The 27,280-nt window shown below is 44.3% G+C and overlaps 1 protein-coding gene across 1 annotated transcript in view; it reads right to left on the minus strand.

Annotated features, from left to right (window-relative positions):
- Nucleotides 1–27,280, minus strand: part of LOC144141416 (uncharacterized) — an 88,728-nt gene that overhangs the window by 18,370 nt on the left and 43,078 nt on the right. Inside the window, exons 5-10 of the mRNA XM_077672984.1 lie at nucleotides 26,319–26,342; nucleotides 26,065–26,100; nucleotides 16,835–16,867; nucleotides 13,817–13,913; nucleotides 4,640–4,743; nucleotides 3,609–3,635 (exon numbers count right to left, since the gene is read on the minus strand). Coding sequence (XP_077529110.1) covers nucleotides 3,609–3,635; nucleotides 4,640–4,743; nucleotides 13,817–13,913; nucleotides 16,835–16,867; nucleotides 26,065–26,100; nucleotides 26,319–26,342 — 321 coding nt within the window. The remainder of the gene's footprint in view (nucleotides 1–3,608; nucleotides 3,636–4,639; nucleotides 4,744–13,816; nucleotides 13,914–16,834; nucleotides 16,868–26,064; nucleotides 26,101–26,318; nucleotides 26,343–27,280) is intronic.

Consider the following 27,280-nt stretch of genomic DNA (forward strand, 5'->3'; position numbering starts at 1 on the left):
TCGAGAAAGAGATGCTTGAATTTGTTCACACACAGAAAAAAGAACTAGCGGCGAAAGGCAATTAGGGCCCATTGAGCAAAGAAAGTTGATAGCTTCGAGACTTTGTAATTTTCATGAGCAATTCACCAAATGTGAGCAGTTTTTGTCTGGCTGTAACCAGCACTTCGAAAATAAAATGCGTTTTTACCAATTACCAGCCCCGAATTCTCTGATGTGCGCTTCATAAGTGTCAGAGCCAGCCGGCCATATTCGGCTGTCAAAATGAGTCCAGTCGGTTGTAAACTGCGATGATTGTAGTTCTTAAAAAAATACGACATTCATTGCACCTCAATTTGCTATAGCACGTAGAATAGCTATCAAAAAGGCTTTCTTGATGGGGTCCTGCGCACGAGTATTTTCGTACCTCGTATTCTGCCGCCGTCGCAGCGAACGTGATGATGATGCTTAGCGGCTTCCCTTTGTAACGGGGTGGCGTTGCACAGCGGCCTTAGTCGCAACGCCATGGTGCAATCACCTCGCCAAAAAATACAAACAAAATAAATAAAAAATAATGTCAAAATAAAAAGAAAATACTTTTACGCAATTTTTGTGCTAGTCTGACTTCTTTGTTCGCATGTCTTCCCAGATTGTTCTCTGCTCTTTCCCATCAACATTCTAACCTTCTTTTACTAACCTCTACTGCTGTCCAGTTCACTTTCCTGCTAACCTTAAAGCCAAGGGCCTCCGGAAGCTGGATGGCTCCATCACTGAGGACTGGACGGATACTTTTGCACTCCGTTACAATATGTCGCATGGTTTCTGGCTCATTTCCGCAGCCTGCGCATAGTTCTTCCTGTACCGGCTCACGGATAAGCGTTTTTGTCCGCAAGCAACCCGCTCGAGATTAAAAAAGCAATGCACTCCCTTTGGTATTATCGAATAAATTTTCCCTTGTGATCTCCTGCTTCCCGATTCTGTAGATATCTAAGGACTTCTTCGCATCCATCCCCTTTTTCCAGGTCGTTGTTTCTGTTTCTCTCACTTCATTTTTTATTGCCTTCATATACAGGTTTCATATACTTTGTCCTGAGCCTTCTGGTTCTTTTCCTCCATTGTGTGTCCACGCTTTCCATGTAAAGATACCGTAACACTTTGGCCGCCCATCTCTGATCATCCAGATTTCTAAGTCCTTCTTCAAAACATATCTTGCTCTGTGCTTCTCTCACTTCGAAGGATGCCCATCCCATATCTCCCTGCACTGCCTGCCTGCACTGCCGTGTAAGCGTGTGACAACGCCACCTGGAATTTCCTTCAACGGCGTCACTTGGGAGAGGACATGGTCATCAAACTTTCCTATTCTAGCCACTGTAGTAATAGACCCTCGTCTATTTTTAGTTTAGAATTCCCCGAGGGACAAAAATGGTAACGTAACGTAAAAATGGTAACGTAACGGCAAAATAGCCGTTTCAACTTTTCCGATTCACGTGGCACCGAAATTTCTTGGCTACCAGTAAGCCAAGCAACATGAGAGGCGGTGCTCAATGAGCCCTCGTTTAAAGTGCGAACGGCATTATGTATCATCGCAGCGTCTTCGAGGTTTGGATTATCGGTGAACGAAACAGCGTCTAAGCAGGGGGAGGGTGGAGGGGACGCTTTTTGGCGGCCATGCATGCAAAAAGAGTGAAGGGGAGGCAGTGAGACACATGACGCCATAGACGTGCGTGCTGCCTTCCTCCTCAACCTACGCAAGGCGCTCCTTCTTCGTTTTCTTTCTGCCATCGCTGCTGCGTTCGGTCATTTCTGGTTTCACTCTTTGTAGTACCACGTGTGTGAATGAAAGAGACTTCGCGTTGGGAATCGTTGTAGGTGGTTTTGGCTTCGTAGTTCAACTACCTCAACAGCGCGGATTGGAGCCCCTTTTCCTTTTACGCTAATCCTGTTAATTCGGTGGACGTCATTTTTTGGCTTGACAAAATCTAGAAATGACACAATCTTCCCGTAGGGGAACCCTGAGTAGTAGGCAAAGCAGCCTAGGGGTCGATTCAAGTGCCCATTAGTTTTTAGTTCGTCATTCCAGTTAGGTTGAGGTATATATCGTTATATTTACAGTTTGGTTTCCGTTATTCCCGTTAGGTTGAGGTATATATAGTTATATTTACAGTTTGGTTTCCGTTGTAACTACCACACTTTTCACTTACCGGAACTACAAAATGGCAAATTGCGTTAAGCCCATGGCTGTTTCACATACCACTCAGAGTTCCCCTACCGGAAGATGGTGTAATTTTATAAATGCGATGGGGCTGTGTCCTTCCCTTGTCGTTGTTCCGCCGTCCACGACCCCCTGCACATGCTGGGCTTGCTGAACGCCCGGTGGTGTCTTACCCTTTATTGGCTCCTAGAGCGACAGTGTTACAGTGTCTTCCTGGGCCGGCCCGAGATGAGCCGAGCATGTGTAGTGCGGGTGTGGACGGCGTCACAACAAGACAGGGACATACCCCCGACCATGAGATGCTGGAGTGACAATGCTTCCGGTGTCTTCCTGGGCCGGCACGAGACGAGCACGCTTCCCCTTACAAGGCTCCTGGAGCGGCAGTGTTGCCGGTGGGTTCCTGGTTCGGTGGATGGATGGACGACGGACGACGAAGCCGCGAGCAAGAGATGCTTTGCATGTAAAAAACGTACACATTGCCAACGCAATGGCGCCATCGATGTTTAGGGACCACTTTACCGCAATTCATTCAGCGCTAAGGTTACTTTAAATGAAAATATTTTTAACAGCTCTTGAAGCTTGAGCTTCGTCCGGTGCTGTTCGCAAATTGTGTTTGAAAAGTAATTCCAAGAAAAAATACCGTACGCACGTGAGGACGGTTCTCGCGAGGAGCGCCTGGCGTCATCCACGCTGTTGCTTGGGCTTCCGCCACGTGCGTGCTCGCAAAAAAAAAACTTAGAGGGCGTGAGAAGTGCTTCGCTGCGACCACCCCGCAGTAAAATAAACCGAAAAAATGCCGAGCGCACGTGAGCACGTGCCTCGCGGTGACATCTCCGGGGCTTCGGCGTGCGAGTGAGTTTATCAAACAAAAAGGAAATACCGAGGGCACGTCTGCCAAGCCATCCCTTCATAATTCACGTGTGGAGACGACCACCGGGCCAGCTAGCGAATTAGTAGATGTCTACCAAGTCGAGCACGCAACAACAAAAAGATTTGACCTACGCTGCTGGGCCGTTGAAAGACGACGACGAAAGGAAAGACGACAATTGCTACTCAATACAGCACTGTACATACTTTGATAATGTTCTTTCAGAGTGCCGCCCGAAATGGATTTGCAATTCGGGGGCCTGGCTACTATCTTTCTCCTATTTTTTTCCCGTTGTGTGGAGCGTTTATATAAGCAACCGTCTGAAGCCGGAATGCTCAAACTTTAAAGCAGCATTTATTTTTTCTCAAAACGATATACATGTGCGAGCGTTGAATTATGTCCGCGTGATTTCAGCATATCCTTTTATCAAAATATTTTAATCAATCTCCTTTGCGTGGTTAGTTAAGAAAACACCACCAATTATAATATTTATACTTTTTTCGTAACTTCCTGCACTTAGGTGAAGTTAAAAAATGTATTTTCAATACTTACTCTGCAGCTCCCAGAAGTCAAAAAGCACTGAAAAAAAAGAAATATATCTAGCGCAATAGGAAGTAAGCAGAAATTTTGCAAAGGCAATACGATGGGTTTTATTTCTTGTAAAACGCGTGCGGTTTGCTACTTTTGGTTGGTGTAGAAACAAATGTATCATGTATTCATAAAGTAGTATATTAGAAACAAGTCCTAGTGCATTTACAAACATTCGTTTTTCAGGCAAAAATTCTATTCTGGCCAGTAGGTTTTTGTAATTTAACGTTGCAAGTGGAAAACATGTAGTGAAAATTGTGCTTGAAATTAACCTGTTGCAACTACAACGTTTCATATTGACCTAAATACCCTCCCCAAGTTAAAAATAGTCAGTCCAATATGTTAACTACTACTACTGTTCTTTCTGTACTGCTATTCAGCCAAGCCAATGTATTGTACGGGAAAATCCTTTTTATAAATGGTAACTGTATAACGTCATTATATCAACACTCTTGTCCTTGCCCTCTTTCGCTTGTATTACCCAGTTAGCCTATAAGATTTGTAGTATAAAGATCCCATGACTGATAGACACTCCGCCGCTTTTGGAAAATTCACTGTGTAAAACAAAGCAAGTACAAAAATTATCAAGTATTTCTTTCTACGGACTTCAATCATCGGGATATCGATTGGCGCTCAGGAGACTACAAGGCTTCCCAAGAGGTCATAAAGGCCGAAACATTTGTTGTGGCTTATTCAATAAATTTGAAGCGAATGGCCATTCTGTCTACACGTTTTGTTAAAACTCAAAATCTAACGATGACCACCGAAGGAAGTAATGTCGTCGTACAGTCTTTGGCACATTCTTCCGGTCCATGCGTAAAGTGAAATGCTACAACTTCATCCCTTCCCTTCCTCTGTTTTTATTGCTATGTATCTATTAAAACCAGTGCAATTGCATTAGTAGTATCGCCATAAACTACCATAACATAAATTCGACTCCTCATCCTAGGCGTCGTAATCTAAGTTGAATATGACCAAATGTTCGAACCACCTACTTCGTCCAAGGCAGTGTGGACAGCACGTTTGTGAAAGGTGCACTCAAGGCTGCTTGGCATCACGTTGTGCTCACGGTTGAAATTCTGCTCCACTTCGGCAACCCCTGCAAGGTTGTAAAATATCCCGGTTTATTTTGCATACCTCTCGGGAAAAGCCAGCTGAAATACTTGCGACCACTTTACCTGTAGCGGAAGCTTTTCCTCAGGAATGAAAGCTTTGCGCTAAATATTCTTTTTGTCAAAACATAATATAACATTGCTATGAAATTTGTACACGTATGGGGCAATACCAAATGCAAGTGAAACATTTCAGATAGAAGCCCCGCCAAAATGATTTGTATAGAATCAACTCCGAAAATTGGCGCTCACTGGTCGTCATATTATTAGTTTCAGTCGCAAAAATATAAATAATCACCGTGCAAAAATTGGCTAGAGTACTAAAAGAGCATACAATGGAAAATTTATTTCAACGTTCAACACACTGTACCCGCTATGTTGTGGATAAATATTTGTGCAAATGTTTTGTAAATTGCTGAGCATCAATATTATGGGGCAGTTTGAAGACCCCTAGGATAGTAACTGGGTCTGTCCCCCTCCAATATCGCCTGCGATATACGACGGTGCAACATTCATGCGTACACCTCCTGAAGCGTTCTATTGTTGGAAACTAAATCTAATTATGTTCTTCTTTACATCCATTGGCTGACAAAAGAATTCCAACACTTCAACAAATTCAAGAACATGGTCCTTCTTGACGCAATCCTATATCACAGTGAAGTACACAACCTACCATCCTCTTCCACTCTATATGCTCCCACAACCAAGGCATTATCAAAGTTCTGTTACGTTGCAACCAAGACAAAACGGTCTACGGGGCACTGTCACGAGTTTAGTTAGGAATAAGTCGAAAAACAACGAGAAGCCCATTCTACGACACTTCGCAATTGATCCATTTGCACGCATGAAACAAGCACGAAAAATGACGACCGCTCCTCTAGACATCCGCAATAGGCGGGTATTCTAGGTAATCACAAGGCTGCACCACTCCGCTGCACAATCTCGTTCAATGTAGTGTACAGCTTGGGAGGAACAATATATTCTCGTACTCTTAAGCGACACGCTTTTGTATACACCTTAAAATATTCGACAACGGTTCAATCCCAAAACCTTGGGTATTCCATAACATTGGTAAAGCTGTCATGCACACGACTGTTTAAATGTTGCAAAAACCCACGCCTTTCAATACGCTTATTCATGCTTTGGTATCAGCGCGTCCGCCCCGGTCTTGTTTTAAGGTATGTTTGGCCATGTGGAAAAGCAAGGGTAAGGCTAGGCGCCGTGCAATGGCTCTAGCTTTTCTGTCACAATCCCAGATTTATCGTGCGTTATTGACAATGCCCTCGAATTATTGTAATGCTGCTAGAAAAAACTACCGAAGATAAATGCTTCGAGAACAACCGCCGCGGCCTTTGATTCGCCGATATTTGTCTGTGCATGTTCCAGGGATGTTTTTTTTTGACGTTGGTGGTCCCTTATACTGTTTCAGGGGGCACAGCTTAGTGGCAATACGCGTTATTAATCTCTAAGGCGCAGCAACGAAAGAAATTTGCCATAAATAAGGTTAGAGCAACTCCGGCCGTAGCCGAATGTGTATATTCCCTGTGTGCTCGATAAAGCCATTAAAACCAAACCTGCACGTTATGGGTTTTACGACGAAGGCGTAAGATGCTCAACTGAATAATAAAACAGTCATGCGATGTTTGCAAAATAACAGCAAATCCTCTCGCGTCCTGTATTAGCCCATACTGACGTCACTTGAGATGCTGGGGTGTAGCACTGCGTAGACGGTGGAAAACTCCGAGCTTCTGTCCTTCTCTAATCTTAACGAGTGCTCAGAAAGCTCACAGTAAAAGACAAGGTGGTTGCGTCACAGACGTCGGCGTTTACGGCGATATGTCTCCGACCAAATCTGTCAAAAATACTCTTTACTTGGTATACGCTGTTTTGTGCCGAATAAGTTATGTATGCTATGTGGAAATTTTCTAAAGTGCCGTGAGATTTTCTTATTTATAGTTGGAAGATGGCTTGTATGATCGGTTAGGTTTACAATGGGTCAGGCGTGGCAGCGCATGAAATGAACCACCCTGCATAGTCGTAGTGCCTCCGGGAACACACAGAATCCCCCTGTTGTCCCTCCACGCCCAGAGGTTCAGACGATGCGCACCGTACAAGATTAGCTTTGCATCCTATATTTTCTAAATAATGTAAAAGGCATCTCTTTGGTGAAGACTGATTCGTCTCCTTGGAGTCTTGGAGACTGCAATAAATGCTGCATTTGGGCATTGCCATTGTGTTGCGGGAGTGTGCTCTTTTTGCGGTCTGCACTCACAGATAGACGTAGTAGTTCTATTATATTTCTGTTTGAGGCATTTTCCTGTCACTGTTTTTTACATGTCGTTTCTTCTGTGCGGTCTGTCCTGTTGTAGTGGCCACACCAAGAACATTCCTTCTAGTAAAACCAGTTTCATGTGTTCCTATGAAACGAAAAGGACATCGATACCAGAGCGCAAAGGGGACGCAGTAACGTTCTGTACGCGATTTGTTGACACCGCGTACGCGGTGTCCGCAGCAACGCCTGCTATTACGACCATATTGCAAGCAGGGGGCCACAATATGTCTGTATTTAGCCGGTTCTCAAGGAGCTCTCCTGTTGGTTTTCCCAAACGTAACGCCAGTGTGACTCTGAAAGTGTGTTTGTTTTCTTTGTAATGATTCTTTTTTTCTCCCTAGAAGTTCAACTTCTTCGGGTTTATAGATGCCAGCGATTGTGCTCAGTGTCCTTGTGCTAGAGAAGTTGTGGCCATGTGCAGCGCATGAGACAGAGTAAGCAGGATTCTAGGTATTCCAGTAAAATTGGTAACGATATTAGAATTGTAATTTAGGAAACCTTGTAATTCATGTTGTGTTTTTGTGTTTCTTTGGTCCTTTTTCAAATGTACATCAATAGACCACGGGCGAGGTGTCCCAAAATGCAAACTGGCATTTGATCAAGTCTTGTAGGTAGACCCCTGTACCGGTGCCCGCCATCGCAGTCGCAGAAAGATACCATAGAAGTGACATTGCCATCTGAAAACAGTTTCATAACCGACGCCTCCACGCTGACGGGGGACATGAATAATTTCTTAATATTGTCACCTTTAGAATTTACGATAGTGCTGTATTTGCGCGCAACTGAAGTCTTGCTCCACGTGATACACGAGACAGACAGCTCGCCGCTGTTACTCGCGCAGTTGTGTCACTTTCTTGGACGCTGGGTCAAAAAGAACGACTCATCTTTAGGAACAATAATTCTGCATTTTTTGCGAGATTCTGGACTAGACAAAACTCTGTATTTCTTCCATTGCGCGCATGGCTACATCTGTACGCGTTTGTGTTGTCATGTACGCTTTGACTCCTTTTTATTCTTAGGCTCCTAGCGCTTCCTGGGCTCCATTCGCTGAATTTTTTCCTTTTACTTAACTTTATTTAGAGTTTTTTCTTGCATTTCATTGCTGTCAATTTTAGTTCACTTTTGTTTTCTTTCTATTGTTGCTTTCCCGGTCTCTCACATTCACTTCGCTGCATTTTTCTCACCCCTATTACCCCTTCACTGCATTGTAATCACCCCCATAATGCGAAGCATGGACTGCCGTTAGGAGAGCTGACCTCTCTAGCTCACATAAAAGAGTTTTCTCTATCTTTATTTGCGCGCTGCTGCTCCAACCACAACTAGCCTGATTAAAGTACAAGCTACAGATAGGCCGTGTCTACAAGCCTCTTCGCACAGAGTTGTGACCTAACTATAGGACTATAAACAAAGCTTTTAGATAATTCTAGTGTGAGATTAATACCCTACACTTAGAGTGAGACTCCCCCAAACTGCTTATGAGACGCAAAGGACACGTTTAACGCGCTCCTATCCAATGGTCTGACAAGCGTTTTGGTGTATTTCCTTTTTTATGCTCTTGTTCTTGGAGGGTAAGGGGCACTGCAACAAACCATACGAAGCAGAGACGAGACAATCCCCTGCGCTTCCGAGAGCAGACAAACAAAGCCCATGTATTTATCTCGTCTCTGCTTCGTCCCGTTTGTTGCAGTGCCCCTTACCCACAAGTTATATAGCAACCACCCCAAGCTGCAACATTGCTAAGGTTTTATATTCGTGATTCATTTAACACAAAAAATAAAGATAATCTTAGTTGGAACATACGCTAACAAAGTGAATACTCTATTGCTAAAGCTGAGCGATGTGTCGCTGAGTTTCCGTGAATTGTTTGCTTGGAAAATTCCCCTCACAACATACGTTTTTCGCGACGAACGAGTATTGATTTGTGCTTGCTTCCTAACGTGCTTTTGGTGCCACGTCTTCAGCCGTGTTTGTATCTTCAAGTTTAAAGGGCTTCTCATCAAGCGCATATCACCGATTGTCCTTTTACGCGCGCACAGAAGGAAGCTAGGTGCACTGTCGAAGGGAGCACTAAACACAGGTGCCATTTCCACTATTCACCTTTCGCACGCTATGAATAGCACACTTGACCATTTTTTATACCTAGTTGTACTTGCTTTTCGTAAAACTTAGGTACATATCATAAACATAATCAGAGCAAACATTACTGGAGCCTGTACTCTTTGAAGTGCGTTCCTCTAATGATAAAATGTGTGCAGCGAAGCTACACGCACAGCGAAGCTTTATTTTCTTGTGGCAATAGAGCGAGTGCCTCAGCGCATTTTGCTCAACTGTGCTCGTTCACACAAATAGTGCATTAGTGTGTGTAGGATAAATTTAGGTTAAAATTCTGATTCCCCTGCTAAATTGCGTGTTTTCGTGATGTCAGCGATGGAGCCATAGGTTCGCGTATTCTAACAAAATTCTATTGCCTCTTTCGGCTGTGCAGCCTTGCATGCCACCAGTCGTCCCAAATGGCGGTACTGTACTCTTCCATGGACCTTTTCTCGGCGTTGCTTCATTTTTGGTGTATTTGTAGCTGGATAATTATTTCTTACTGTAGAAGGTAATCGTTTCGTGAAACATGGGGTATCCTCCACGAACAGGGTCACGTAAGAGAACGTCGCTGATGCCCTTCGGCAAGTTTCGTGTAAGAAAACTTCAATGTGGCGGAATGCTGTGCAGGTAAAGCAAGCATAGTGCGGCCAGTACCAACAGCAGTGCGTTTCGGTAATTCCGCGATCACGTGTATTTTCATACTTTTCTTTTTTACCCCACCCATATTACTGCTGTAAAATCAATATGCATTACGTTTAAGCGCGAATAGCTCGATCGACAAACTTATAGCCCGTGCCTAATTTGCGTCTGCTTTTGTTGGCCTCAGCCCATCGCACAGCTGGGCATATATGACATCATATGTTGTGTTGCAGGAAAGAACTCAGTGGGTCGCAAGGCCATTACCTTTTTTTCTAATTTTATAGCTTATTTGAGTGAAGTGCGCGTAAAACTGGTGAGTTATATTCTGACGAGCCAATCTTTCGAATAAACTAAACTTCTGTTTTGTCTGCATGGTATCTTTGATATGAAAAACACATTTTGAATGGTGCCTGTGGACGAAGCCTTGTTTGATAAATCCTGCCATGGTCATTCACTCGTCAGTCGCGTAGTCAATGCAAACCAACGTGGAAACTATTGACGATACAAAAGTATTTCCAGAACTTAAGTCTTCTCTTGTTTCGTTATTCAACCACGTTTCTCGGGCAGTTGTTAAAGCAATGTGCTGATATTTTCACTAGGAGGATGACTCTGTTACACTAATTCGTGGTATTTTTGACAATAGAACCATCCCTCGGCATCCGAGAGCATACGGCAGACTGTATATTAGTAAATAAAAATGAGGTGATATAGACAATACCTTCGCGTGTGCGTTGATTCATTGTGTATGGATTTGTACGCGCCACGCGCTCAATTTTTACACTTAGCAGGGGCAACCTGAAGCTCTCGGAAAGAAAAACAGAAACTGAATCACTCGTCCGATCACTTGTGTATTTGCTTCCACTCAAGAAAATTTCGATAGAGTAATATGCCTAGTTTCCTTCGAAGCCCTCTTTAGGTTGTGATTGCGTTTACTCATGTGCTTACCGGTCGATGAAACGTGTTAGCAGTGGAGTTGTACTAGACTATTATGTCGGTGGTGTCCTTCGGATTTTCTTATTCAACCCAAATCGTTGATTCTGTTCCCATACAAAATATTTATTATGCGAAATCTCCAGGTGTTGGGCTCCGCTTATGTGCAAATACACTGTCACGGATTTGTCATGCTTGAAAGATATGGGGTTTTGTGATTTGGAGTACCCTCGAAGAACAGCCCTGTCATTCCTCTGAGTTTTTCACTATTGCATAGATTGCTCCCTCATGCAGAACCTTTTATTGCTTTGAATGACAACCCCAGTTATAGGAATAAGCTTCTTAGGAAGACATATGTATTGGGCACTATTGAGTGTGCAATTGTTTCGTGACTGATTGTGTAACGACGGGCTGGAAACCTTTTTTTGTCTTCAAATTTTGTCCAGTCTGCACCAGTTTTGATAAAATGTACATGAGAAATAAATTGCCAAGGCGTTCATACTGTCATTTAGGGAAAGTAGAAAGGGGTAACTTCTATAACCTAGGTTTCGGCCTACAAGATAGGGTATAAAAATTGACAAAATGTGGAGCAATTGTACGAACGCAATGGTCACTGTGCTGGTATTCTTTGGTGTTTCTTGTCTAACAGAAAACATCAACACGTCACTTATAATCTTCACCTAAAGCAGACTGGTCACATGTGCACCCTCTTTCTCGGAGCTGAAAAAGGAGCTTTAAAATCTACATACAATCTGACGGGATTTCAAGGGTTCTTCATCAAGAACTCAATATTGAATTTGATATCTCGTAGATATCAAATTCAAGACAATGACAATTAGTTGATTTAAAGTGATCGCCGAACATCTATTGTCTAAAGTGCAGTAAGCTGGCAATGTAACCTTAAAATGACAGGTGCCTCTGTTGTTCCCCTTGCACGATCAAGGAGTAAGCGCAGCCGGCTGTATCCCGCCTAAATACATAGCATAATTTGAGAAATCTTCTATATCACTGAAATGTGTTTTTTGGACACAGAATCTACTTCATTGATTTTTGATGAATATTTCTTATCGACAGAATTTGTAGAAGGCCCTAAAATCTACTGCATATTGCTGAACAATGTACCTCGACGCTTAGCATGTTTCTACTCTCCATTTTGGTGTCTAAGCAAGTTCTTGTATTCGCGTAGACAGTGTTGGGATTGAGGATCTGGTAACTGTGAAGTAGTGTCAGCTGCCGAGTGCACTCTTGCGGGTGGCAGGATGGAAACAAGTAAGCAACCCCCTACTGGGTCAACACCGAAGCATGACACAGCTTGCTTCATCGTGAGATGCGTCTGAGTAGCTGCCACGTGGAAGCAATAAGTTCATTTTACAACGTCCTGAACGTGAAAGCTTTATGACACAATAACAATTAGTTTTTCTTCCCATTTTTGTATGTTTAACCGGACCGGCATGTTTAATCAGACCGAACTGTTACAAAATCTACATTGTGTGTCGCCGCCATCGTCTCTCCTGTATTCATATAATGGCATTTTGCATATGCTTCGAATCCTGAACCAGTATTATTACTGCGCCCGTGTCATCGACGTTCGCAGCTGTGCGTGTGAGGTGACGTAAGGATTCAGTTTAAGTGGAGAAAACCTGCATTAACTAATTTGGTTAGGACACTGCTATCGAGGGTCAGGGTGGTATTTATAATTTTTTTCTTCATTACCCCTCACAGTGGTATGTCTACCAGCTGTCACTACATGCGCAGACAAGCATTCAAATATTGTCACAAATTAATCTTGGCAGTTCCGTTTCTGGAATAACCCTTTGGCAGCTGTTTAGGATAGTGACAGGTGTCCCAGTGATCTGTGTGTCCGATCTGCTTGGGTGATAAAAAAAGACGCGGCATAATTAAAAACCCTTTCGACAGTTTGGCTCGAAGCAAGGCATTTTGTGTTCACCTGGACATTCATGCCTTCGCATTAAGTACGCATATCAAGTACTCTTTCTTCATAGGACTTCAACCATGGCGAGGCATACGTATTATGCTACATAGCACTTTCTCAAATACGCGAATTCGGATCACTTTGTTACACCGGCATGGAATTCGGCAGACGTTTTGCATGTACCTTTTATTCTTGCTTACCAAAACGTCGCGAGTTTGTACGAAACGTATATGTGTACTCAGTATGTACTTCTACAGGCGTCTTACCAATTCCAAACTTCTGTTCACCTTCCATCTCCCACAGATCGACAAACGCATGTTAAACACGTTGTTCCAGCAAACGGATCCGGGAAGATACATACGAACGCAACATAAGTTTGACACCACTATATTTTTATGACTTTGTGCAAGTTTGAGGGTCCTGCGGGCAAATGTTGATGATGCGCTAGTGTAGAAAGGACAGGCATAGCAAGGAAAAAACAAATTATTATATGTTCGAGTACGGGTTTGTAAATGAATCACCAGGGTTAATAAGGCATTACTCGGTTTAATAGGGCATGTCCACTTCGTCTCCCCACCTGGCAAACGTCGGGCTCAGCCCAATACAACGTACTTGTTCCGGCTTCCGATGACTGCAACGAGGCATTTCTCGCCAGTCGCTCGAACACCTTGTTCACACTTCTTGCTGCTCTGTCTACCTCAAAGATAATGCTCGGCCACGTCAGAAGTGGTGCAGGCTGCACGTCACGTTCTTTGTTGCCCACCACTGCCGGTATTTCGTTAGCTTTATTCTAGCCTCTTCCATTTATCCCTTACTGTTTTGGCTTTCGTCTTGATTCTACAACGCGTACAAGCGGAGGGACATGTCACAGAGTATTTATTTCCGAATGGCATGCGACTGAGCTGTCGGCTTGTAATAACCAGGAGGCGATCCATTTCTTTGAATACTGGTCTCCTTAAAATGTCACCACCATTGCAGAAGCTAAAACCTTGCAAAATTATCATATAGAAGCCGGACTCCTGGCACTCCGCCTGGCTGGTATTTCTTCCACATGATTTTGTTAAAGGAAGATTCCCACAATAAGTACACTGGCAATATATTGTCAACTTGTAGGGCAACAATCACAACTTACGACTTGCATTAAGCTCTTCAACGAGACGAAGAAGAAGATGTTGCATATCATAGATAGGTTCACCCTCCCTGGACCATGCTTGGCTCCTAATTGTACACTGAAAAAAAATATTTTTATCAGTGGGATCTCAAAGCAACGAAGAATAAGATACTCTTTAAGAGTTTTTCTAACCGATAAGGATTGGCCAAAATTACAATATTTTTAAACGCTTTTGAGAAATTGAGTTGGGCGGCAAACAAAACACAAAAAAAGTGTTTCGTGTAAAGAAAGTCGTGTATATCGGAGCTATGACCATCTACACGATATAAATGTTACTTGGCAATTTTCATCTGAATTTTACAAATGCAAGAAAAACATGGTGGCATCTTAAATCCAAGAACACAACTTTGGAGACAAAGAAATTCAGAGATGTTGATGAGCAATCATTACGTTGTAAATTGTTCTATTTACTACTAATTCAGTGCGCATCACCGAAAATGCACCCTAAACAAAATCCTCTGTGCAGATTCGTGTTTAGGTAATAGGATGTGAGACCCGGTAACACAATTTTACACTGAAGGTTTTTATTTGCATCTTGCTCGGTTCTAAGCTACCCTATGCTATTCATGCGTATTCTGGGGGTGATCGTGAATTAGAAGAGCGATACGGGCAGCAATAGTTTTATATGGCACAGCCCACAAAATACTGGAGAGCTTGTGCTATTGCGTTCGTTGGGTCCATCCCGGCCGTGGTGGATCCTTTTCAGGTGGACGCAAAAGGTGAAGAGGCACTTGGGATGATGTTTTGGTTACCGTAAAAATCAACAGCTGGTCCAAACTATTCCGCAGCTCTCTATAATGACAGGTCTTATAGCCCAGGACTTCCTTACGCGCCGTAACTAGCGGAATAAAATTAGCTTATCTGTTATCATGCGAAAGTTCATGTTTTTTGTCAATACAATTAAGAAGGCATTTCAACCTTGAGAGTCTAATACATTAGACACAGCGCCGATGAAAGTATCGTCTTCTGTCATTGTTTTCCTCCTGATTGTTATGAATACGCCTGCTTTTACGTCCAGGCCAACAAAGTAAAGGCATGGCGAATCGTCGCGTTAAGGGCTAATTATGAACGCTGTTGGCATAAATATAATTTTCACTTGCGTAATTACTTGCGTAGTTTAATACTGCAGAAATAACCCGCAACACCGTATTTCTGTTGCAGATCAGGCTTGGAATTAAGCGAAACCGAATTGCTACAATCGAAATTTTGAGCATTTTTATGCCTTCCTGTATTTAAAGTCGATGGGTGGTTTTTACAACAAGATTTTATGACGTAGACAAGGTGCAGCACTAAACAATTACGTGTTTTGCAAACGACGCGTGCTAAACTCGCGCACGGAATGGTGCCGCTTCGATTTACAGACACTAAACATTCATTAAAAAGAGTTCTGCGTGAAAGGTAATGCCACATGTAAACCACTGCCCATCCCGTCTGCTGATTCGTCACAACCGAACTGCTCGCATTGAAACATTTCAATAGTACTAATTTCACAGCCCTTTAGGCGCTCGCCGTGTCGTCCTACCTCGCTGGCTGGACCCAAGTAGAAAAACAGGCAGTTCCGGAGTAAGGCTGTCGGTCGCGCCGCTCCCGAGAGGCTTCGAAAACCAAGCGGTTTATATAGTCATAAGTGTTCGAAACACGTAAACCGGTGGCACTGGCCCTGCATCTTCGCGTTGTTTAGCGCAATCAAAACTATAGGTAGATTTGAGGCAAGATATATGTAATTAACCAGCAGCGCTCACGTTCATATAGTAGGAACGCTCGTTCGGTGGTTTTTATGACAGTAACCGGAAAGAGCGGCCGTGCAAGAAAAAATAAGCAGTGGCTGACCTCGGCAATGCCAGGATATAAGTACAGTTAGTTAAGGATCACCTGGATATTCTTAGCTTTCCTGGTTGTCACGGATTACTTTGATTATGATGCTTACTGCTGCTTTAGTGTCACACACACGGTATACGCATTATTTGAGACATGTATATTTATCAAGTGGCTCCGGCGCAGCGTCAACAATCGCCCCAGAGCTAAGCTGGTTCCACAGGCGCACACCGGTGTTGCTGCGACGCAGGACCCATCGATTCCACACCCGGTCATCCCTCGCACGATCATCAAGTGGCCCGGGCCGCCGCGTGTAGAACGGAGGTAAGCGAAGACGCTGGAAGAGCGGGGTGGGGTCCCACATGCGCACTCCGGTGTTGTTGCGACGCACGAGACATCGGTTAAACACCCGGCCACCCCTCGCAAGATCATGAAATGGACCCGGCTGCCAGATGCCACGCATGCGGAGCACGGTGTTGCTGCTACGCACGAGCCATGGGTTCCACGTTCGGCCACTCCTCGCATGATCATCATGTGGACCGGGCCGCCACGGCTCTCCAGGACCCACGCGAAATTGTTCAACCTCGGCCAGTGTAGCTCTCGCTACAAAAACTGACGCGTTCGAAATACGCAGAAAGGCTCCACGCGTAAGATGAAAATGGTGGGTTTGAAATGCCGCAGAAAGGCTCCAGCCACGCAAGAAAAACGTGGCGCGTTAGAAATGTCGCAAAACAGCCTCAGCATACGAAATTAAAGCAAGCGCAGGCTAAGAGTGGTGGCGCTATAACAAGGGGGCCTCCAATCATCACCAACCTTATGCGATTAGTGCTCGTGCATGAGGCACAGGCTGTTACTTGCCAAAGATGAACCTCTAGAAAGTATTCATTTGAACAATAATTTCGTATTTGATATAGAGGTACCTAAAATTTATATTACCACCGAATTTTATTTCTAAGCATCTTCTATGTGAAGTATCTCTGCTCCTGTGGCAAGATGTTCTAACAAGGTGTTTCGTACACAGAAGGGAAATAAATCGGTCCTGCCGAACTTCTTTAGTTTCTTTTATAAAAAAAGAGTCCTTAAAGAAAAATTTCGGAAATACTCAGTTAACAGCATGATTTATAAATATAGCGAGGCGAGTAAAACATATAATGAACAATTTACCTGAAGCAGAAGTGGCAGATTCCATGTGATAAACTTTTTGATTTCAAGTGTCACCGAGAAAAAAAGAAAAGGAAAATAGCATATTAGAACCTGTTCGGGTAGTGGCCCATATAGGTACTGGTTCATTACTTATTAATCAGTACCAAATCTCTCACTTTGTCGTTCTTCTAAGCCATATAAAAATGTCACCGTAAAAAGATCGCAAGCTGTTAAAGCCCACCACGTTTGGTGAGCTCGCCACCCCACTCATAGATACACCATGCATGGTTACGCCTTCATTGATTAATTGCAAAGTAGGAAGTTTTCAAAGTTTTTCTAGATACACGTGCGCCAAAAGCAGAAGAAGGTTGTTAACAAAAATATACACCTAGATCAGTGGCAAGACCGGAAATGTACTAAAGATTTGGTGTCTATCGTTTTTTTTCACATATAAGTTCTTCGGCAACAGGTAAATGAGTATTAGTATGGTGTTATCTTATCCAGAACGAAAACCAATAGGTTTGGACTAAAAAGGTTCAAATTTTTATGTTTATCTGTTTGTTCGACACTTGTACGTACTTGTGTTTGCGAATGTAGGAACCTCTTCAGCCCTAAAATGTATTAAACAAGAAAATTCATGCGCCTTTTCCGTAATGTTTGAATACGCCGAGCTAGCAAACAAACAAAAACACCCTGTGGTTTATGTTTCTAGCGATTGTCATTCATGAGATCTAGTTTGGTCGCACCCCGATTTAAACTAATTACAGGCACAGGAAAAAATTACTTCTGTTCCTATATTTTTGAAAGTACTGAGTTATATTCAGAAAATTAAAGCTGGTGTAGCAAGAATATTTTATTATAGAGCCATGTTTTTTCCAAGGGTTCGAGCAAAACGTAATCAAAGCGTAAAACCTACATTGAGGACTACTCAGCGAGGACTGAAACGAAAAGTGATAGGAGTAACATTAAAGGGACACTAAAGTGAATTTGTCAAGCTCCCGCTTTTGCTTGCACTCGTAGACTGGCTCCAATTAGCACACTTGTCATCGTTTGTCTGGTTGACAAATCGGTAATTATTTTACAAAGCGCGAAAGAAGAAAAACTACCATGCGCGGTTTGCGGCGGCCGCACCAACTAAGGCGCTGACGTTGGAGGAGGGGGCACCGTGATTGGACGATACCCAACGTTAGCAATCAAACAAGTCTGCGTTTCGGTTTCGGTTCTGTAAAACACAACCGATGGCGTTGTTGGATGGGCATTCTCCATATCTCAGTAATCATCGTACTGCGCTTCTGCCATGTTGTTGGCTGTAAAATGCACAAGATAAGCCTCCCAGGACGGCTTGGAATCGTAGCATTCACTAGCCGAGGCCTACGCAGTGCATGAACGCCCTCCGCGTCCCCACAGACGCTCTTATTCCATGCGCTTTTCCCCCATATTTGGAGCTTGCCTGACTCATGCCTTTATCGTAAAAAGCGTGTTCGCACCAGGCCAAGGGTGCGTTGATTGTGGCTTGTGCCCACTGCCCGCAAGCAGTCCGTGCTTATGGCAACAGCACGCCAACAAGAATTCGCTAGCGCGCCAGTGCCAGCCTGCGCGCGTTCTGGGAACTAGTTCGTGGAGCAATGAATGTTACGGCCCAAGACAAGGTGAACTCTCTAGAAAACATCGGCGGACAACGGAAAAGTTAGTTTATAAAAAAAGAAGCATGTACCCGCGGGGATTCGAACTTGTGACTTGCAAAACACTTGCGATGACATACCTAGCGCTCCAAACAACTCAGCCACTTTTTTTCTTTTTTTTATTACCAGTCTTCAACACACACTTACAACACAAAAATAACCACACTGCATTTGGTACAACACACACCGCCATTAAAATACCATCCATGCCTCCGGCTAAACTTTGTCATTTAATCATCAGTTTAGAGAAATTAACGGCTCTAGAAACTCCAACCAATCTGGTACTAGCTGCGGGACTCTGAGCCCCTCAACGAACTGCGTGACACTCTCCCGCAAAAACTGCCGGGCCGGTCAGGCATCCACGTCGCCATGGAGCCACGCCATGCGCGCCCTTCATATGCTGTGAAGGCCCAGGAGCATTATTAAATCGTAGGGGACTCCTTCGTTGTTTTCTGTTGGTAAATACCGTATACCATGCGGGGTAAGTGGGAAGTCTTTGTGTAAAGTTCGCTGCATAACATCCCAAAAGTGAACCGCCATCCAGCAGTGTATAAAGACGTGGTCTATGTTATCCGGTTGTTTATAAATTGTACAGTCAGTACCCCATGGTATATCTAACCCCTTTTCTTTTAACCATGTTTGCACAGTGTGTCCCCGAATGAAGCTTGAAAAAAAGGACTTCACCCCCGGTTTTACAGCCATACGCTTAACTCTTTCAGTACATCCTGCCCTGGACCTTCTTTGTACAGTTCTCTATATCGCGGTATCTGGAACAGACTGTAGCAAACATCTTTATATAATTTTCTACGTGACACTGTACTCAAATATTCCATCGAAAAACGAGTTGACAGAAACCTGAGTGACATGACAACTTCGTTAAAATATCCTGAAATCCTTCCCTCTATGTGCGAACTGGATACGACAAATTCCGGCAGTGCTTGAGACACCCTCACCTGGCAAACCGTTCGCAAAATACGATCGCTTGTATTGCGAAGAAAAAGGAACATATTCACCAACTGGCGGACAAACAGGTGCAACAACCCAAGACCGCCGTCCTTGATGCGTCGAAAAGGTTATCTCTACTGCACCTTTCCTATGTAGATGACCAGATAAACACAGCAAATGCACGATGCATTTTGTGTACATTCAAACACGGGCAGTGCAACACTTGCATAATGTACCACACTTTGGCAATGAAAAATAAATTACAAACAGTAGCTTTACCAAACATTGAAAGAAAAACCCCTTTCCACTTTTCTGCCCTGTCGCGTATGTCCTGCGTTCGGGCACGCCAATACGGTTCGCTGTCCTGGTAGCACTCCAGCGGCGCCCCTAGATACTTAACGGGACTGGTTTTCCAGCTCACGTTGGCAAAACATTCCGGTGTCGAAGACCAGTACCATGCCAGAAACCCAAACATTTCCCCCAGTTTACCCCACTACCTGTTTTGACCCAAAACGTTTAACAATGTCCACCGCTTTTTTAACAATATCCTTGGTCGTACAGAAAAGAGCAATGTCGTCTGCGTAGGCCAGAAGCTTTACCTCTACCTCGCATAGCTTAAACCCGCGAATGTGTTCACTTTCAATTATATTTAAGCATAGCGTTTCGATATACAGGCAGAAAAGATGTGTGCTCATAGGGCAGCCCTGGCGCACCAACCGTTCCACGCTAATGGGGGCCCCCAGCGTCTTGTTTACAATTAATCTCGTGGTGCACTTCCGGTACGCCAGAGCCACCCCCTCCTTGATGACTGTTCCAACGTTCACATGATCTAAAATCAGCAACAATAATTCATGGGACACACAGTCAAATGCCTTCTCCAAATCAAGCTGGAGAACAGCCACGCGAGCTCGGGCAGCGTCGCAGCATTCGAGCACACATCTCGCCTTGTGTGTGTTTGAAAAAATAGTGCGTCCTTTTATGCCACACGCTGGTGTGGCCCTACAATCTGCTTGATGACTGTGTGAATTCTTTGTGCAAGCACCTTCCTAAAAAGTTTGTAATCGACATTTGTCAAGGATATAGGGCGATATGCTGTAACATGTTTAAGTTTGTCCATGTCCTCTGTTTTAGGTATGAGTATCGTGTGCGCTTCTCCGTAAGAGGGTGGCAATGCCTTTAGTTCGAAGGCCTCGTTAAATATTGCAGCCAAAAGTGGCGATAAATTATTTTTGAAGACTTTGTAAAAACCTCCAGTTAATCCGTCTGGACCCGGTCACTTTCCGTTGTTCAAACTATCGATTGCACATTCAACTTCAGCAACCGCAATAGGCTGGCTTAAACTTTCTTTGTAGTCTTCATCAATCCTTGGGAAAGCACTGATAAACTCGGTTTTCAAGGCCTCCACCTCAGCTCTGCGGAAGGCAAACAAATCTTTGTAGTAGTGATGAAAAGCCCGTTCAATCTCTTGCTGATCACCCGTCACCCGTCCTTCCCACTCTGTGTCCCTTATATGATTACGTCGAGCGTTCGCCCGTTGTATACCCAGCGCACGCTTGGTAGGGGCCTCTCCACAGGCTAATCGGCCCACTCTGGCTCTCACGAGGGCTCCCCGGAAGCGTTCATCATCAAGCGCCTCAAGTTTCTGTTTCATTTTTATGATATCCTCACTAAACTCCCCAGGCGCATTCCACTCTTCACGGATTTGTTTTTCTAGGTTTGACCTTAGTGTCTGTTCTATAATTTTCTCTTCGACCTTGGAAATATAAGGTGTGTAATGTATAACCATTTTACACTTTTATTTAGTTTTAGCATTCCAAGCAGCCAAGGTGACTATTTGTTGTTTTGCGCTCGTGCAGTAAGCATCTCTCAAGTTTCCACAATATCTCACGTCTAGCAATTGCATTTCTTAGACAAAAAAGCGTTCGCAGATGCGTAGTCGTGCTGCTGGCCGCTGTGCTTGTTCGCCCAGCACAAAAAAGTGCTTCGCGCACACTGTTTTTACGCTGTACGGTAAAAATATAAGTTGGTTTTATTTCCTTATACCTATATTGACTTCGCCGACTCTTCTCCCGCCTTCAAGAGGCCTTATATTTTCGTACTGGCGTACCAGTGAGCGAAGCGTCGCATGTGCGCTTGTGCAGTGCTTGTGTGAAGCGACCTTGACATGGAACTAGATACAGTGTACAAACTAACCAAATAAAGAAAGGCACATTCATTCATTCACAAACGTGCCCTGGCTTCGTTTCAACTGAGCGAACGAATTGCGACGACCCGTCGGCAGCCGTCGGACGAAACGCTGGGCCGACTGATTCTGTCTGAAGGCCGGGGAGTCGTGCAGTAGCGCAGCCAATTGCGAGATCGGCTCCTCCCGACGTCACACGAAAACGTCACGGAAAATGGGCGAGCGTAAAGCGAGGAGGACAGCATTTTTGAAATAATTTTTCTACTAAATAAAATCGCGTAAACGCGCACAGAGTGGTCGAAACATGGCCTGGGGACTCCGGTCTACAATTTGCGCTAGTAATCCCGCAATGTTTACATATCACTTAAGTGTCCCTTTAAGGGACAAGAAAAGAGCGGAGTGGGTCAGGGGACAAACACATGTTAAGGCCATATTAAACAAATTAGGAAGAAGAATTGCGTATGGGCAGGGCATGTATAACGAAGGCAATATAACCTTTGGTCATTAGGGCAACAGAGTAGATCCCTAGAGACGGCAAACGTTGCCGGGGCGGCAGAAGTTTAGATGAGCAGATGAAATCAGGAATTTTGTCCAGAAAAATTGGTCGCAGTTAGCACAACCGGGACAATTGGAGATATATGGGGAGGCCTTCGACCTGCAGTGTTCTAGACAGGCTAATGGTGATGAAGGTGCTGATGATGATGAATCTACCGGTTGAGTTTTGGCCCACCCCGACGTTAGCCTGGCCTTCACTTGCCGACTACTATGCCCGAGAGATGGCAGGCCGGGCACAAGAGGAGGCGAGTGGAGGAGAAGACGACCCGACTCCCGTCACTAGCTTAAACTAAATAACAGAAATGTACAGGGAGGACAGGCGCACACTGCCGGCACCCCATCTTACACTAACACGGAAAGAGCAGACAGTATTCAGAAGAATTCAAGCGGGGTCGCTGTCCCACCCAACATTGCTACACACCATGTTCCCACAACAATATGAAGACACATGCCCCTTCTGTCGCCAAGAAAAAGGCACCTTGCGACACGTAATTGCAGAGTGTACGTCACTCAAAGCCACCATCTCACAAATCCCATCCCCAACCAACACCCCCTACCTCTTTCCCTCAAAGAGCGATGGAAGAATTTACGGTCCAGCCCCGGCGCAACGACCCACGCGACCCTAGTGGCCCGGGGCCTGGAGGTGGTGGCCGTTTATGGGCCCTGTGATTAAGGGACCACCCCGTCGGAGGCCGCCTCAACGGTGACTTGAATGGCTCAAATAAAGTTGTATCTATCTATCTATCTGGCATTCACTGCACCGCCTTTCTCTTTGGAGCATATAGCTTTGTCTAGAAAAACAAATGAATGTGACATATATTGCGATAGGGAACCTTGACGAACTGTTTCCCAGAAAACTAGGTGTTTCGGCATTCTCGACATTCCAGCGTTTTGTGGGAAATGCCCTCAATAAAGGACACCAGGGCCTAAAGGGAGTAAAACACGTGATGTTTCCCTTTCCGTCCGGCAGGTACGTTTTGAGGACTTATTGTCTTGCGCGTAGCACAGAGGGCAGGCAAGCAGGTGTGCGGGGCGGGCTTCATAAATAAGCTATATCGGTCCTGACTATGCGAAGTCATTGCAGTGGTGGTTTGGGCACACCAGACAGCTCTGGGGCCTTGGTCTACTACACAAGCAGTGAACTCGAAAACCCGTACAAGGCACCCAGGGCAACACTGGCCTACGCAGAGGGGGGAAGGGAGGGGAGAGGGGGCGTGTCCCCGCTCCCTGAAATGCTTGAATTGGGGGATATTTTCAAGGCTGTATCAACCAGGAACTATTTTTTTGCTCTTGGGATTGTGTGCTTTTGTTGTGTTATAGTGATATTTAATTTTTTTATTGCTATTCTTCTTCCTTCTTTTTTTCTTTTTCTTCTCCTTTTTCTTCTCCTTCTTCCACTTCTTAATAATAGTGTCACGGGAACGGTGAACAATGCCCCATGGCGGCATAGATCGGCGTCAAAGACAACGAGGAAGAGGGCGCGTGCAGACTGCGGAATCGGCCATGGCCGCAACCAACCAACCATGGCCGCTTGTAAATACTGTACATAGATCGTTCCTCATTCATCTACCATGGCTCGTCTTATATATGTCCTGCAGCCACGTGACATTTTGGTGGAGGGTGCGGGGTACAGTCCCATCCCGGCCACGAGCTTCACCCCGCCTCGACTCATGAAGCGGTCTCATCCTGGCTCTTGGAAAGCGTCGGCCCGCCCCAGCCCCGGTGAGCCATCGACGCGACCAATCCGCACCCCAGCACCAGGTCGCGTGTTTCCAAACGCTTCGCTGCACAGAGCACGCACGTGACATGTGTGATGTCACTGCGCGCACTATTCTTTTAGGCTCCTGCTAAAACAAACCCACCGTTCTGGCTCTGTAGCCTTGACGTAGAGCACTGAGTGCTGGCGCTGACGGCTTGGGTTCGAGCCCCAGCAGGTCTATCTCGTGGGTTATTTTTTTAATTGCGTGTATTTTCCTAAATATAATTTTTTTAACTCAAATCTACGCTTTCTTTTTGTTAATAATGGTGATTTGGCATGTTTTAGGTCGCTTTAGGCTTCGGCGCAGCCAATGACCACGTTGAATTACCGTTTTCCATCGCGATAACAGACATATCACGTGGGTGCTCTGTGCAGCAAAGCGTTTGGAAATACGCTTCCCTGTCCATGCCCCGCCGAGACCAAACGAACTGACCAGCCAAGACCAGACGTAAAGCTGACGACGTTCCCCCGCCCAGATCCCCGGCGCTTCTTCGAGGGCTTTGGACGCTGCATCGTGGGGTCGGCGGTGGTCACAGCTGTTCTGGGGCCGAGGCTTATCACGACCATCACCATCATCCTTGGCGGCAAGGACTTCACTGTATATATTCGTCCCAACTCGTCCTCACCGCAGCTATCGACGCGAAAATTTTCCGGCTGCCCGTCGACATTATCGAGCTCGCGCTGGTTCCTTCCGACGGATTCTCCGCAACGGGAAAAGCTTTGCCGCAAACAAATGGAGACACTGCCGCAACATCTTGGGGACCAGGAGCTGCTTGGAGCTGCCCGATTCAGCGGCCCCAATAACAAAGCTCAACGTCGCACAAGCACCTCGAACCGCACCGCACCCGCCTTCTGCAATTGCGCTCAACCCATCAGCAGCCGCGTGAACCACTGCAGCTGGCACTCCAACACTGCTAAGACAAGGTCGAGCTGCCGACCCAAACCATCGCAGGGGAAAGAAATCAACGACAGCGCCTTCAAGTCGTTTCCCTATGTCCTCGACAGAGACGGTCGTCTTTGCCTCGGGGGGGGGGGGGGGGGGTAATGTCACGGGACCGGTGAACAATGCCCCATGGCGTCATAGCTCGGCGTCAAAGACAACGAGGAAGAGGGCGCGTGCAGACTGTGCGAAATCGGCCATGGCCGCCTGTAAATACTGTAAATAGATCATTCCTCATTCATCTACCATGGTTCGTCTTATATCTGTCTCTGTCCTGCCGCATCGTAACAATATTTTTATTATTATTACTATTTGGTAGTTTTTTGGTTTGTTATATGTCTCTATTTTTATGCGCCCTCCCCCCTCCCAAGGCAAAATCCTGTGTACGCCATTGCATGGCAACCAAATGATATTTCTTCCTTCTGAATTCAGCCCCTCGTCAGCCCTGCACAAACTTCAGTCAAGCCTCAGACTTCACCCATGTGCTGATTGAATTTCACTAAGAATGGTGAATGGAGTATAGAATGTGGCGATTGTCCCTGGAGATCTGGTGGCAGGCCCCAATAATACGTGTATATACAGAAATATTCTGCAGTAACTTGAACGGTAGAAATTGCGTTCCCTATCCCTCTCCCACATATACAGGTATATTAAAGATCTTTCTCCCTTCAAATAAGCCCCGCCATGCTGATCAAATTGGTTATTGTTGGTACTAAGGCACCTTCAGATCTAAGCAATTGTTATGTTGCTGGAATGCTTCGTATGTCAGTGAGGGTATCAGTTGTAATACATGGAGAAATTTCCATGAAAAGGTATTTGCAAGTTATCTTACGTTCGAATGTTGATGCTCATAGGAAAGTTTGTAATTTTGTTTGCTACGACAATTGCAATGGTGTGTGTACTATGCAGTTAGGGTTTCACAATAGCAATTAACTTCAGTCGAGATAAGTACGCCTGGTGGGCTTTTAAAGGCATACAAAAAATGGGAAACATATTTTTCACAATATGTAATACCTGCGAAATAAATATTTATAAATTCTATGCAATTGTTTTTTATTCTAAGGCAAGTCTGAATTTTTACGGTGAAATTGAACAATATTGTCCGCACTTCTTTGGATATCTGGTCTGTGGAATATGCGCCCTGGCCGAAAAAAAAGAAGACCAAGTCATGCGATAACAGTGACTCACACTATCCACCTCTTGGCATTCGCTGGCATCTTCAGCCTGCACAGAAGTCATAAAAAACTTATGAAAAGTCGATGACAATTTTTTTCTCCAGATCTTGTATTTAGCGTAACTGTTCAGCAATCTATGAAAAAATTTGTTGCTATTTTTGTAGCGGTGAGATATTATACATTCATATTTTGGATCAAGCTATTTATGAGGCACATCTCTTCTGCAACAGAAATGGTTGATGAACAGCGTTTCCGATTTCTACTCACGCTCTCTTTATTTTCTACCCATATCTGGAAAACAGAAAAAGAAAAATAAAATAAGCCCGAGGTTTCATCCTAACAGGCGTGCATTTACATGGCACAAGGTATTACAGACAATTAAGCATTATTGTCGTTAGGACATTTTTCATAATTTCAAACAATTTAGTAGCATAGAAGTTCCCTGCAATAACTATTTAAAACTTTGAGTCTTACTGATAAGTAAAAGCCCTACTGTACGAAACTATTTTGACCTATACATGTTCTAAGCATTACCTATTGCAAACAATTGAGTTTAATTTTTGGGTGCTTTTAAAACTTTTTGAACTATTTTTAAGCATATATTTGTGGTGAAATAGCTTTATTACAGAGAGTTGTTTCCAATTAATGGTGACTTTCTTCATCTTTAGGGGCTAATTTGGAGCATATACTTTCTGTGCACCGACTATCGCAAACACTTGAGCCTTCTTGGTAGTTGCCTGAAACAACATTTCAAACTATTTTGAAGGACACTTTCGCTGGGCATTAGCTATCACCGACAGTTGAGTCTGATAAAAGCCATTCTTTTAACCCTTTCCTGCCCAACATAAAGATGTTAGAAAAAATGGCCACAAGTAAATAAATTTTGTGTATTTACCCCTCCCATTGATGCTTCGACAAGTTAAAATTGAAAGCCCAGAGCATTTCACACAGAAAACAAACCCACACATATGTGTGGGCTGGGCTTCTGTTTGTATGATCTTCGGGTAGTAATAATACCGTAAAAACGGCATCAGCCGCAGAAAAACTACGTTTTTACGTATTTTTTTAAAGTTTTATATTGTTTTCACGAGTATTTATATTATAAATAGGATTTTGTGAAAATAAATAATAATAAAGTTTTAATTAACATAATTATTAATTATAATTATTACTATTATCACAAGTAATTACGCAATGAGTTGAAGGTTAAGGCGTAAGAAAACATTACC

Source organism: Haemaphysalis longicornis, unplaced genomic scaffold (assembly GCF_048455015.1).
Source record: "Haemaphysalis longicornis isolate Haplotype H1 unplaced genomic scaffold, Haemaphysalis longicornis Haplotype H1 scaffold_6, whole genome shotgun sequence".
NCBI lineage: Eukaryota > Metazoa > Arthropoda > Arachnida > Ixodida > Ixodidae > Haemaphysalis > Haemaphysalis longicornis.